The sequence below is a fragment of the Urocampus carinirostris genome, chromosome 8, assembly GCF_059441175.1.
Source record: "Urocampus carinirostris isolate Australia breed hairy pipefish chromosome 8, RoL_Ucar_1.0, whole genome shotgun sequence".
Classification (NCBI taxonomy): domain Eukaryota; kingdom Metazoa; phylum Chordata; class Actinopteri; order Syngnathiformes; family Syngnathidae; genus Urocampus; species Urocampus carinirostris.
In genome coordinates, this window is record NC_142356.1 from 5,552,181 (window position 1) to 5,567,034 (window position 14,854).

General features: G+C 39.0%; 1 protein-coding gene and 1 non-coding gene across 2 annotated transcripts in view; both read left to right on the forward strand.

Annotated features, from left to right (window-relative positions):
- Nucleotides 1–11,511, forward strand: part of LOC148360555 (uncharacterized) — a 79,984-nt gene extending 68,473 nt beyond the window's left edge. The window contains exons 4-10 of the mRNA XM_088341414.1: nucleotides 986–1,162; nucleotides 4,059–4,113; nucleotides 4,200–4,244; nucleotides 4,341–4,379; nucleotides 4,518–4,583; nucleotides 4,659–4,715; nucleotides 9,694–11,511. Of these exons, the coding sequence (XP_088197540.1) occupies nucleotides 4,060–4,113; nucleotides 4,200–4,244; nucleotides 4,341–4,379; nucleotides 4,518–4,583; nucleotides 4,659–4,715; nucleotides 9,694–11,355 (1,923 nt within the window). The 5' untranslated portion in view covers nucleotides 986–1,162; nucleotide 4,059 and the 3' untranslated portion in view covers nucleotides 11,356–11,511. The remainder of the gene's footprint in view (nucleotides 1–985; nucleotides 1,163–4,058; nucleotides 4,114–4,199; nucleotides 4,245–4,340; nucleotides 4,380–4,517; nucleotides 4,584–4,658; nucleotides 4,716–9,693) is intronic.
- A 2,564-nt stretch (nucleotides 11,512–14,075) lies between these two features.
- Nucleotides 14,076–14,149, forward strand: trnai-aau (transfer RNA isoleucine (anticodon AAU)). Its single transcript has one exon. It is a non-coding gene; the product is annotated as a tRNA-Ile (tRNA).
- Nucleotides 14,150–14,854: the final 705 nt, after the last annotated feature.

A 14,854-nucleotide genomic window follows, 5' to 3' on the forward strand; every position in this document is an offset into this window, starting at 1 on the left:
GGGACAGGTGGGAGTCAGGGTTGAAAAGAGGCTGTTCAGAGATTTTCAGACGGACTGACAACAGGGGAATGACAGGACTGGGTTCAAATAGTGACAGGTAGCCAATCAGAACCCGGTTGGCGCCAATTGAGTGGGCACAGCTGAGTCACATCAGTAATCATGACACTATTAATAGATTGCTCACCGAAAAATACGATGACTAATAATGTAAAATTAAAAGCTTGACAAATTAAACTAAAGGGACAGTGTGTGTTATTCAGTAACCCTTATTGGTAGAAAAACTTCATTCATTAAAAAAAAAAAAATATTGGTTCAAAAGATAATCACAAATACATGAACTATCATGCAAACCTGCATTTCTTCTTTTTAAATGCTTGGAAGTCAAAAAAAATGATTTTTTTTTTTACATAAAATAAGGTCAGGATCAAAACAGGTCGAGGTCGTAGCCGGAGACAGACGGGAGCAAAAACGGGACAGGTGGGAGTCAGGTTCGAAAAACACTGAGGTTCGCAGACGGACTGACCACAGGAGACAGACAAGACTGGAATCAAATAGTGACAGGGAGCCAATCAGAACCCGAATCAGTGGGCACAGGTGATTTAAATTTGCAATCATGACATTGTGAATGGCGGATATATTTGTGGTTCTGGATTTTTTGATTGAATGTGACTTGAGAAATTGCTTTGAAAGTGCTGGAATTTGGCCATGAAAATCAGCATACGAACCCTGCTAAGGACCCTGTGGCCCGCCTGTCGTAGTTTGCACAACGTCTGCAAAGTGATTATTGCCGTAAACCCCCAGACTCGTAAAAACACTCATGCTGACATAACTTTCGTGGGTAAGTCTGTGTTTTTGAAGTGCACGGATCTAAATATCGTCTCTTGGAAAAGCATGTGTGGGCGTCTTGCGGCGGTCGGCATGTGTAATCATGGCCGCCCCGCCAAAATGTGTTTTCGGCTCACAAATACTTTGGCGTGTCCGCCAGGAGAAATCCGGAAGGAAGTGATGTCACCGGAGCGTCGGCAAGTTGGCATATATATGCGCTCGCTCTCGGGGTTTCCTGCAGAATTTGGCCAGCAAAGTCCCTCGAAGCCTCACCAGAAGAAACCGAAACGAAAAAGAAGAAGAGCTCAACTGCCAAGATTTGATTGCTTCTATACAGGTAAAACTATATTACATTGTTTGCATGCTCTCTTTTTTTAGTTGGTGCAAAAAAAAATGATCGCCCAACTGAAAGAATGAATTGCATATAATATGAAGTCTGTCTTGCTGTGAGTAAATAGGTACTGCTTAATAAGGGGGATCACAATCATTAACAAGGGGAGCAATTGGCCTAAGATGACAGGTATTATAATATTATTATAGTTATCTTGCAAAAAATAGCACATGTATAAGGAATAACCATTATCATCTATTTTAAATTTTTACTAAAATTAGATTAGGAAAATGTTATATATATATATATATATATATATATACACCGGAGCCATATACCCTAGTGCACTGGTGTCAAACAGGCGGCCCATGGGCAAAATAAGGCCCGCTAAGGGATTGAATCCGGCCCGCGAGACAACACTCAGAGAAGCGCAAGAGAAAAACAAGCTGCAGGTTGAAATATGTCAACTTGATGTTGCCAAAGCTAGGTGCCTCTCACAAAGACACTGTACTTGTATTTATTTCTCTCTTTCTTTCTTTTCCACCCCTTTTCTCCCACTCTCTCTGTCTCTTTCTCTCTCTGTGTCTCTTTTTCTCTTCCTTTGTTGCTCTTTGTCTCTTTTTCTCTGTGTCTTTTAACCTCTTTTGCTCTAACTTCCTTTTTTCCTTCTCTCTCTTTTCTCTTTCTCTCTTCATACTCTTCGCGCTTTCTTTTCTTTTTTCTCTCCTTCTATCTTTCTATATCTCTTTGGATTTCTTTCTTCCTCTCCCTTTTTTTCCCCCCTCTCTCACAACTTTATCTTTTGTTTCTCCCTCTCTCTCTTTTTCTTTCTCTTTTTCCCTCCCTCTTTCTCTTATTTCTTTATCTCTTTTTCTTTCTCTTAAATCTACTAGTCCGGCCCCCGGCAGAATGTTTGTTCTATCGTGTGGCCCCCAAATTAAAATGAGTTTGACACCACTGCCCTAGTGGGACTAGAGTCAAGAACACATTCACATTTTTTTGGGACTTATACGGGGTAATGTGTTCTAAGTGATATATTTTTTAAAATTTTAAGTTAGTTTTATTTTGGGGAGGGGGCTGAAAATATTTATTTGTATTGAGGTAATTCAATATTATGTTCTATCTATTCAACTTCAAAGTATTCTTTGTCATGAACCAGAACAGGATCAGGACCCAAACGCATGACGTTTCTCACACAAGGCTTTTATTTTACGGGAAATGGGGAGTCATGCATGTTAGGCAGCGGTCTGGCGTGGAATGATAGAAAGCCAGAGCCCGACGAGATTTATACCGGACAGGATGGGACAGACAGGATTGATAATGAAACAGGATATCGAAATAAAACAGGACAAACTAAACGGGAACGAAAACTGGAGAGAATGATAAACAGGACAAAAATAGCCGGGAACGAAACTGGAAACTGATATTGAACAGGACAAATATATACGGGAACAATACTGGACAGGAAATGCCAACAGGAAACAGGCCCGAGTCAAAACCCATGTCTGGCGGGGCAGAGGTTCGTTGACGGACTGACAAACGAAGAGTGAGAGCACTGAGCTTAAATAGACGGAAAGCCAATCTGTCAATGAGCCGCAGCTGGCGCCACACGGGCGGGGCCGATGGGGCACCATGGCAACCGTGACATTCTTATTATTTCACAGTTCAAGTTAAGGATATACAAAAACTTTAAATAAAAAATACCAAGTCAAGTCAAGTCAAATTTATTTATATAGCCCTTAATCACAAAAATGTCTCAAAGGACTGCACAGGATTACAGTTACAAAATTACACAATTACCTGATCTTAAACCAGCATCAGAATCAGAATATATATTTTGGTTTTTCAGCATGTATTTGCCTGAAACCATTTACTTGTAACTTAATATTAATATCATCTCCTTGAAGAAAATAATACCTACAACGAACAAAAAGTATCTTTAATCTGCCATCTAAAATAGTTTTTATATTTCACAGTTAAAAAAGAAGTTAAAAATACAAAAACTTTTAATTAATTTAAATTAAAAAAATAATCTTGTACATTTTTCTTTTCAGCTTTTTCTGCCTGAAAACATTGTTAGCTTAAAATTAATTGAAGATAATCCATAAATCAAGCCATGAAACTATTTGCAATCTGCCATTTACACCATTTTTTCATTAGGGTATTATTAGAAGTATTATGATTATAATACAGGGAGAGGAGTCCTGTCAGGGACCAGAACAGGATCAGGACCCAAACGCGTGACATTCTCACACAAGCCTTTTATTTTATGGGAAATGGGGAGTCATGCTCGTTAGACAGCGGTCTGGCGTGGAAAGGCAGGAAGCCAGAGACTGACGAGATCGATTCCAATTGCCCGAGTTGATATCGGACAGATGGGGTCGATACCGGACAGGATGGGACAGACAGACAGGATAGACAATGAAACATGATATTGAAATAAACAGGACAAACAAGACGGGAACGAAAACTGGGAAAAAAATAATAAACAGGACAAAAATAGCAGGGAACGAAACTTGAAACCAATATTTAACAGGACAAAAATAAACGGGATCAATACCGGACTGGAAAAAAACAACCGGAAAACAGGACAGAGTCAGAACCTACGTCTGGCGGGGCAGAGGTTCGTTGACGGACTGACAAAGGAAAAATGAGAGCACTGACGGAAAGCCAATCTGTTGATGAACCGCAGCTGGCGCCACACGGGCGAGGTCAATTGGGCGTCATGGCAACCGTGACATAGTCCCAAAGATTCAGTCCAATTATTTAAAATAACTCAAAAACATGTATTTTTTTATCTTAAGCTAGCATCAAGAACAATAACAAAAATCCTTTCAATTTCATTTTCTGTAAGTGATTATATTTGAGACTCATAGTAATGTGAATTTTTCTTTAATTTCAGAATGAAGTTCATCGTGTTTACCGTTTGCCTCATTGGGGCAGTATTTGCCAAACCCGTAAGTACATTATTCAGGAAAAACAAAGTCGCTACTCGATGTATAAATATGATTCATAGATATTACTATATTCCTTTTCCTGGCAGATTTCATTGAACGGTCCCACTGAGTCGAGTGAATCAAGTGAATCGGTAAGAGCGTTTCCTTTTCATAAGTTTTATTACGTCTGCAATAAAGTCGGTATGAAAGAGTGTCATTAAACGTCTCGCCACTTTCATTTCTTTCAGTCTCAAACTGGAGTTTCCTACGACCCACAAACCCATCAGGTAATTCACAAAAAAAAACTTTATTTTTCCACACTGTAAAATGAAAACATTGTAAGGCGGGGTCGCCTAATCCTGGGGTCTACTGTATATATAATATAACAATTGCACTAGTAATCATCAAACTGTTTTTTTCCATAGTCTCAAACTGGAAGCTCATACGATCAGCAGTCTTATCAGCAATACCTGGACCAGTACTACCAGCAGGTAACGTAATCAGTTATTTACGATTCCCTGCTATCGGAAGTACTAAAAAGCATCACTTCTTTTTGTTTCTCTTAGGCTGGAGGTTCCTATGATCCACAATTGTATCAATACTACATGCAGCATTATCAAAAGGTAAATAACTACCGTAAATTCCGGACTATAGAGCGCACCTGATCATAAGCTGCACCCACCACATTTCGGGAGGAAAACCGATTTTGTACATACACAAGCCGCACCTGTTTATTAGCCGCATGCGCCCACATTGAAAAAACGCGAAATTAACCCATACCTTATACAGTCCATAATACACAGCCGGCAAAACGAACGGAAAATGATACCGGTACTTAAGATTTAATGCATACCTGCAGAGTCCAGGTGCCCGTTGAAAGTAATCCAAGGAAAAAGTGTATATTTCTAAAGGTAAGGGTGGGAAAAATATATATCCACTATTGTCGGCCGCGTCCACAAACACGTCTCACCTTTACTCCACTTCCCGTCAGCCCGCGTTTGCCCCGCCCCTTCTTTCTCATTTGCTTGTACAAAACATATCAGAATAAGTTTCTAAAATAAATACATTACAAAAATATACAGTTGCAAATACATATTATACATGGTTACACATATTTACAAAGAAAGACGGTACACCGAGAGAGTTTTCAAAGCTTTAATAATATTATAACTTCCATCCCAAACCGTGCCTGTGAAGGGTAGCAAAACGCTACGAGCAACACGCTCGCAACACAGTAAACAGCTCTGTTAAAAAAACATACCGCACTTGTAGTAAGCACGGTAAACTGTCCTCATCTTCCTTCTTATAACTGACGTCATCAAAGTCGCCTTCCTTCAATATGGGAAAGAGACTTTGTCATGTAGACGTCGTCCACGCTCCCTTATTCAATAACACGCTAACATCACGCTCTCCAAGTAAAGTTTACATGCGGTAGCTCTGTTTCCTTCTTTATCAGACTGCTCGATTGCGTTTAGCTTGAAAGTTGCGTCATGTGCCTTTCTTTTTGCAATCTGCATGATGAGGATATGTCTACGCTAATTTAATTTGTGCACAAGCTAAGAAGTTGCAGTCTAAATCTCACCTTTTGTACTCGAGCGCCGCTGGCAGCCGTTAGAAAAATTACATAAATTGGCCGCATCACTGAATGAGCCGCAGGGTTGATAGTTTGGGAAAAAAGTAGCAGCTTATAGTCCGTAATTTACGGTAAATCACTACATGTAGTCATAAAAGTACTGAGAGTAATGCATTCATAAAGAAATGTAATAAGAAAATAGCTTAGTTATTTTGACTCTGACTCTTAGCTTAGACTATGGTTAAAGCTTAATTCTGACTTAAGTGACTGAGGCTGCAATGATGACAGAAGCCAGGAGATAGCGGCAGAGAGTAACAAAGTGCCAAATTCGGTACAGCTTCTTCAATGATAGCCTCACTTGGACAAGATGTGCACGCAGAGAGATGCGAGTGCATATTTAATTAATTTACTAGTCATTCTTATGATACCTAAGCTGGCAAAAAGTGTGGGCACTCCTCTGTTTTAGAGCCAGATTGACAAACTGTTATGGTAAGAGCTAATCACTCAGCCTTCCACTTAAGCGTGCTTTTTATTTACTCAATCATACGCGCTTAATTGATGAACTGATAGCAGATAGTTGCCTTGCATGGCTGACACTGCTATCTGTTAGTTAGTGTGTAAACGGGAAAAGTGTGAAGCACATTGTAAAGCGCTTTGGGAGGTCTTCGTTGACTTGAAAAGCGCCACATAAATGCAGACCATAATACTTCAATATTGACACCTGTCTTTGTTTAAGAGTTGAATTGGCATTCAATATTAAAGAGTTAAAGGATTCTAAAGGTCTTAACTCCAGAATCTAAAGAGCTTTAACTCTGACATAAGGCTTCAAACCCGCCGGATCTTGAGAAAATAAAGCACCTTTATATCTTCAACCAACTAGTTAAAGGAGTTTTAAGTGTTTTAACTCAATAATAATTTGAAGCTTTAAGGCTGACTGTTAGTCAACTTTCCAGATTTAACTATCAGTTGAAGCTTCACTTTGTTAAAAAGCTTTAAACCTGCCTTAGTTTAGAAATAATGGAGCTTTTAAGCTTAACATTGAGTTGAAGATTTACTCTGATTTCTCAACCTTAAACTTAAATATCAAATTGAACACTCAAATGAGTTTTTAAGGTTTTAAGTCAAGAAAGAAATGGGTGTTAAATCTGTAACCATGATTTAACGATGAGTTAATGCTTAACTCAGACTCAAAGCTTTCAGTGTGCAATAGCAGGAGTTGAAGCGACTTTTAGTCCTAAACTAGAGTTAAAAGGAGTTTTAAAAGTCTTAACTTAAGGATTCAAGGAGATTTAAAGCTTTAGCTCTGACTTAAAGCTTTAAACCTACTTGGGGTCAAGAGTTAAAGCGGCCTTAAATATAAAATTAATCACTTCAATATGTTTTTAAGGTTCTAAGTCAAGAACTAAATGGGTGTTAAATCTTTAACTATGATTTAACCATGAGTTAATGCTTAACTCAGACCAAAAGCTTTTTGTCTGCCATAGCACGAGTTGAAGTGACTTTTAGTCCTAAACTAAAGAGTTAAAATAAGTTTTAAAATCCCTAACTCAAAAATGTAGAGATTTTACAGCTTTAACTCTGACTTATAGCTTTAAACTTACTGGAGGTCAGGAGTTAAAGCAGCCTTAAATATAAAATGAATCACTTCAATACGTTTTTAAGGTTCTAAGTCAAGAAATAAAGGGGTGCTAAATGTTTAACTATGACTTAACTATGAGTTCATGCGTAACTCAGAACAAAAGCATTTTGTCTGCCATAGCACGAGTTGAAGAGACATTTAGTCTTAAACTAAAGAGTTAAAAGAAGTTTTACAGCTTTAACAATGAGTGAAAGCTTAACCTTGACAAAAAACTTTGAACCTGCCTGAGCTCAAGAGTTAGAGTAGCTTTATTAGGCTAAAAAGTTAAAGGAGTTAAAGTTTTGAGTCAAGAATTAAAGGAATGTTAAAGCTTTAACTTCGTGACAGAATCTGGTTTAAAGCTTGAACATTGAGTTAAATATTATCACAGATTGAATGCTTTCAAACTGCCTTAGCTCAATAGTTAATTCCGTTTTGAATGTTTAACTAAAAAGTGAAAATAGTTAACTCAAAAATTCTTAACTCAAAAATTGAAGGAGCTTTAAAACGTTAGCTGTTGGATTTCAGTTTAAAGCTTTAACTGTGAGTTAAAGCTCACCTCTGACTGAAAGCTTAATACCTCCCTCAGTTTGATTTAAGGCAGCTCCAAATATTAAACTCAAGTTAAAGACGTTTTAAAGGCATTAACTCAGGAATCAAAGTAGCTTTAACTTTGCGTTAAATCTCCATCCACATTCATCCATCCATATATTTTCCTTGACAGAGGCTCTGAGTGAATGCTTTAAATCCAGACATCCCTAGATATTATTTTATGTACGTACTCAATCTCCCTGGCGGCATATTGGTCTACTAATTAGTGTCTTTGCCTCCCAGTCATAAAATTTGGTTTTCAAATCATGGCTTCCATGCATATTCTTTGGGTTCTTTGGGCTTTACAAGTATGCAAAAATGTTCATAGAATGCTCTGCATCAGCAGTGCTGAATTCTGGTCCTCGAGGGCTGCATTCCTGCGTGTTTTTAGGAGTTTCTTTGCTCTAAAACTGGTCATTGTTTTTTGTTACATGCGTTGAAAAATGCAGTTCTCAAGGACCCACATTGCCTACCACTGTTTTAAATTGTGGATAAGTTTACGGTTGTTTTAAATCTGCAATTCAAGGTTTTAACGTAACTCTGGCCCAAAGTCTGTTGGATAAAGTCCACTTTAAAGAAACGCAAAAGGATGTTAAGCATTTAACACTATTCTGATTGTGCGAAGCCATGGAAACATAAAAAAATCATCCAAATAAGGACAAATGCGAGTTTTTTTATTGCAGCGGTTGGTTTACTCATTTAATTTTATCTTTCACTAAATCCGTGAACCACCATCTACAACGTTCATTTTTGTCACCCTGCACATTTTTCTTTTTAATCCTTCTTACTTTACACTGAAAGGAAAAGCCCTCCAATCTCTTTGTACTACTGTATAATGACAATTAGGGCAATTTATTTTAAATTTTAGTTAATTCCAGTCATGTTTATTTCTATAGCCCTTAATCACAAAGAGTCTCAAAGGGCTGCACAGACTACAGATTATTGCAAACCACAGACTATTATGACCCCATCCCCTGATCTAAAACCTACATGAGGGCAAATAATACACGATATTGTCAACATGAAATATAGGTTATTCATATGCTATAGAATAGAAGTGAGTTTTAAGCTTAGATTTAAACAGTTCCACTGAGGTTGCAGATCGAATCTCGGGGGTAAGAGCATTCCATAGCACCGGGGCCCATATGGAGTAGGCTCTCGAACCTGCAGATCTCTTCTTGGCTCTTTGGATCACTAGTTGACCAGCGTTTTCAGAGCGAAGGCTCCAGACTGTAACTTTAGGGGGAAATTAAATCTGAAAGATATGAGGGAGCAAGTCCATGCATGATTTTGTATACTACCAACAAAACCTTCAAATCACATCTTAAGCTAACAGGGAGCTAATGCAGGTTAGCTAAAATCGGGGTAATGTGATCAAACGTTACCCATGCATATATAAGCATTGGAGTACCAGTAATCCGATTGCTAGTTTCCCTCATATGAGATATTTTGTTGCTGCAAATCACTGTGGGATGTGCAGTACAGAGAATGCTACAGTAAGTCTATGCTTGTAAACAGAGCCAGCAATAAAGCACACTTTTGGAGCAAACGAGCACAGTACTTGTTGAATTTGGTGAGCGACACAATTGAAATCGTCCTTTCCTCCAGTGTCAAACGTCAAATGCCGAAACAAAATCTATTTATGTAATGACACCCTTGTGATAGGAACACCGTATATACAGGGTTATTCGTTTTGTCCCCAAGCTCATAAACAATTTATTCCGATCGCTCCGAAAATCCGACTTCTGATACCAGCCGGACATGTCCTAAATATGCTTAAAAATGGCTTCATTTTGACCTTTTTTTTTATTTTCCTCAGGGTTGGGATCCAAATCCTGCAGGTCTTGACAATCAGATAGCAGCTCAGCCAGAACAGCCCAACGTAGACATCAGCGACACCACCAGCGAGGAAGACGACACGGTTGACGTCAGCGAAAGCACCAACAGTGAAAGCAATGAGTCCAGCGACAAAGTCCAGGATGCGGATGACCATCAGAGCACCGACAGCTCAAAAAAAGAAAGCTCAGAGAGCAGTAACATCAGCGAGGCATCTGATAGCGACAGCGACGAGTCCAACGAGACCACCGCAAGCGACGGTAACGGTCCCACCGACGACGCCATCAAAACCTTGTTTGTGAGTCAAGTCGCTTACAAAATCCAGAGCAAGGGCGAAGAATCTGATCAGACCGTCAAGGTCCAGGACGGAATCAGCAGCGAAAGCAGTGAATCCGAAGACGCTTCTGATCAGGAAAGCGACAAAACGGACGTCAGTGACGAAAGCTCCGAGTCCGTCGAGGCCACGAATAGTCCCAGTCTTGAAACAGTTACCCTCAGTGAAGTCAGCTATGCCCTCAAGAGCTCACAAGGAATCGATGCTATTGACAGCTCCAGCGAAGAAACCCTTCAGACCAGTAACAACTCCAATGAAAGCAGCGAGAGCAGTGAAAGCAGCGAGAGCAGTGAAAGCAGCGAGAGCAGCGAAAGCAGTTCGGCGAGCAACAGCACCAGCAGCGAAAGCACTGAAACAAGCGACTCCAGTCAAGAGAGCAGCGAGAGCAGCGAGAGCAGCGAGAGCAGTTCGGCTAGCAACAGCACCAGCAGCGAAAGCACCGAAACAAGCGACTCCAGTCAAGAGAGCAGCGAGAGTGCAGAGTCCACAAGTGCACCCTTGGTTACCGAAGTCAGCTATGACTTCAAGAGCTTGCAGGGAACGGACGTCATCCACAGCAGCAGTGAAGAAACGGTCCAGGCTGCCGGTTCTGAGTCCAGCGAGAGCAGCGAGTCCAGCGAGAGCACCAGCAGTGGTTTGAGTCAACCTGAAGACAAGGATGACACTGTCAAAGCACCTTTGGTCGACAAGGTTCTTTACAAAACCGGAAGCAATGCCGGAGAACCCGATACGACCGCAAAGGGTAGCGACGAGACCAGCAGTGAAGAAAGCGTCGAGACCACCAGTCCTGCCAACAAGGAGTCCAACGAGAGTTCCAGTGAAGAAACAACCATCAGCCCAGACATTGAAACAATCAAGATCAGTCAAACCAACTACCTCAAGGCTTTGCCGGTAAGTGCGATCGCCGATAAAGACACCGTCCAGACCAGCAGCGAAACCAGCAGTCTCGAAAGCAACGAATCCGCTAACAGTACCGACTCCACGAGTTCCGAAAGCGACGAGTCCAGTCACAGTTCCGACTCCAAGAGTCTCGAAAGCAGCGAGTCCAGTGACACCAGCGAGGATGACGACTCCAAGAGTATCGAAGTTATCCAGGAGTCCAAAGTAAGCAATGAAACCAGTAAGGACAGCGACAGTCACGAGACCAAAGAGGCTAATCAACCAAAAAGCGCCGCTTGTAAAAACGGAGACAAGAGCTGCGAAAGCGACGAGTATTTCTTCCAGGACGTCGGGGACGATGCCCGGTACTCTGTGGACCATTTCATGGTTCCAGACGAAGACGACGTGGAGTTTCGTCTGAGGAGGAGATGACCTCCATAAACGAGTTCAATCAAATCAAATGGACCATAAGCTATATTTTTCCTACTTCTGAATGTGTACTGAAATGGTGTAGTCCTACCTTCACTTGGCTATAAAAACATACTGCGTTTTTGTGTATGTTTGGGGAAAATAAATCTTTAATTTGTATTTGCTGTGTTGTATGGCTTCACTCTTGTCTGCATCATTAACACATCAAATTTTTTCTTGTGGCTTAATAAGCATTAAAAAAAATTCGTAGATCCGGCTTACCCGAAGCTAACGTAGCTGATAAGTTTATAGTTCAGGAGACACACATAATATGAAGAGAAGGCATCAATGGATTTTGAACTTGACAAGAGAAGAGGAGAGGACCTGATCCTCCTAAAACATCTACATCTGTAAATTGCTCATCGCGTTGCTCACCAGTGCACAAGGCAATATAATAACTAGACACGCATAATATGAAGAGAAGGCATCAATGGATTTTAAACTTGACAAGAGAACAGGAGAGGACCCGATCCACCTAAAACGTCTACATCTGTAAACTACTCATTGCGTTGGTCACCAGTGCACAAAGCTATATAGAAAGTAGACACTCCTGATATGAAGAGAAGGCATCAATGGATTTTAAACTTGAAAAAGAGAACAGGAGAGGATCGATCCTCCTAAAACGTCAACATCTGTAAATTACTCATTGCGTTGGTCACCAGTGCACAAGGCAATATAGTAAGTAGACACTCATTATATGAAGTGAAGGCATCAATGGATTTTAAATTTAAAAAGAGGAGAGGACCCGATCCTCCTAAAACGTATACATCTGTAAACTACTCATTGCGTTGGTCACCAGTGCACAAAGCTATATAGAAAGTAGACACTCCTGATATGAAGAGAAGGCATCAATGGATTTTAAACTTGAAAAAGAGAACAGGAGAGGATCGATCCTCCTAAAACGTCAACATCTGTAAATTACTCATTGCGTTGGTCACCAGTGCACAAGGCAATATAGTAAGTAGACACTCATTATATGAAGTGAAGGCATCAATGGATTTTAAATTTAAAAAGAGGAGAGGACCCGATCCTCCTAAAACGTATACATCTGTAAACTACTCATTGCGTTGGTCACCAGTGCACAAAGCTATATAGAAAGTAGACACTCCTAATATGAAGAGAAGGCATCAATGGATTTTAAACTTGAAAAGAGAACAAGAGAGGAACCAATCCTCCTAAAACGTCAACATCTGTAAATTACTCATCGCGTTGGTCACCAGTGCACTAGGCAATATAATAAGTAGACACTCATAATATGAAGAGATTTATGAGGTACTGGTATCAATTCACAATTGTGTATTCTTCCATTTTCCCTTGTAATCCAATATGGCAGCCGCTTTATAAATCACGTGACTTTTTTGAAGCATTTATATAAGCAGAGGCTAATGTTTCTTGGCATGCTAACTTCATCCACTTTTCCGTATATCCAATCTTCGAACCCTCGTTCAGATTTATGAAGTACTGGTAACAATTCATAATTGTGTATTCTTCCATTTACCCTTGCAATCCAATATGGCCGCCGCTTTAAAAGTCACGTGACTTTTTGAAGCATTTCTATAAGCAGAGGCTAATGTTTCATGGTATCCTAACTCAGATGTTTTTAAGGTATTTTATAAAAAACAAAGACTGTTTATCAATTGTGTTTACGACAATTAATTTTACTATGATTAACTACAATTAATTGTAATTAACTGCAATCCATGACCACGACAGCCGTAAACTTTTCAAAGATGTTTTTAAGGTATTTTGTAAAAAACAAAGACTGTTTATCAATTGTGTTTACTACAATTAATTGTAATTAACTGCAATCCATGACCACTACAGCCGTAAATTCTTCAAAGATGTTTTTAAGGTATTTTATGAAAAACTAAGACTGTTTATCAATTTTGTTTACGACAATTCATTTTACTATGATTAACTACAATTAATTGTAATTAACTGCAATCCATGACCACTACAGCCGTAAACTTTTCAAAGATGTTTTTAAGGTATATTATAAAAAACAAAAAAAAGACGGTTTATCAATTGCGTTTACTACAATTAATTATACTATGATTAACTACAATTAGTTGTAGTTAACTGCAATCCATGACCACTACAGCCGTAAATTCTTCAAAGATGTTTTTAAGGTATTTTATGAAAAACTAAGACTGTTTATCAATTTTGTTTACGACAATTCATTTTACTATGATTAACTACAATTAATTGTAATTAACTGCAATCCATGACCACGACAGCTGTAAACTTTTCAAAGATGTTTTTAAGGTATATTATAAAAAACAAAGACGGTTTATAAATTGTGTTTACTACAATTAATTGTACTATGATTTAATACAAATAATTGTAATTAACTGCAATCCATTACCGCTACAGCCATAAACTTCAAAGATGTTTGGTGTGTTTTTTTAATAAAATACCTTAAAAGAAATAAAACGCTGTACGATTTTTGTCAGTACATGACCATTTTTGAAGTTGTGATTCAGTCTTCAAAATGTAGCATGATTGCCTCTAGTGGCTATGCGGCACAATTGCATGTTGCATCATTTGGTGTTGCTATGTGCAATCTGCCATCAAAAATGGGAAAAAAAATATATATTTCCTACATTCAATAAACCGGCTAAATGGCCTATTAGTCTTGATCGGTCTGACAGGTATTAATTGTGAAGATTCTGCGAATCTCACATGGCCGGTTAGCTCAGTTGGTTAGAGCGTGGTGCTAATAACGCCAAGGTCGCGGGTTCGATCCCCGTACGGGCCAGTATCTTTTTTTCTGAGTTAGAATAAAACTTTGTTGGGAAATAAATTATTTACGTGAATAAACAAGGTTGGGTAGTGTTACTTTAACTGGATTACTTTCTATGACTTTTGGATGACTCCAATACCAAATATGCTCATAAAAGACAAAAGAAACTAAATATGAATCAAATGATGACTCACAACACGTGGTAAGCTTTCTCTCCTGGCTTTGATCTCTTTGATCTCCGGCAAAACGAACATAAAATGCGACGGAAACAAAATGAAAATAAATCCAAACAGCTTGCCAACATCATTTTTGCCGTTCCATGTATTCCGTTACTCCCCAAGCCTGCACACAGTTTAGTCATTTTATTCATATTTACTTTCTTTTGTCTTTTTTTAGCATATTTGGTATTGGAGTCATCCAAAAGTCATTGGAAGTAATCAAGTTAAAGGAACCCTACCCATCCCTGTTTTAGAGTAGTGATTTTGTGAGACTGTCAACTCTTGCATACTTTTATCTTCTATCAGTAGGTGGTAGAATATATATTTTCTTATTATACACTAATTATTTGCTGAAAACGTAGTACAGTATATTTAATAACTTGTTAAGTCTAAAGTTGATTAAGATTGCGCGGCAAAAAATAAGTAAATCAAGGTGATAGTCTTTGCAGATTTTAGTGAATATTTTCTTACTTTTGTAAAAAATGAAAAACGTTTACTGTCA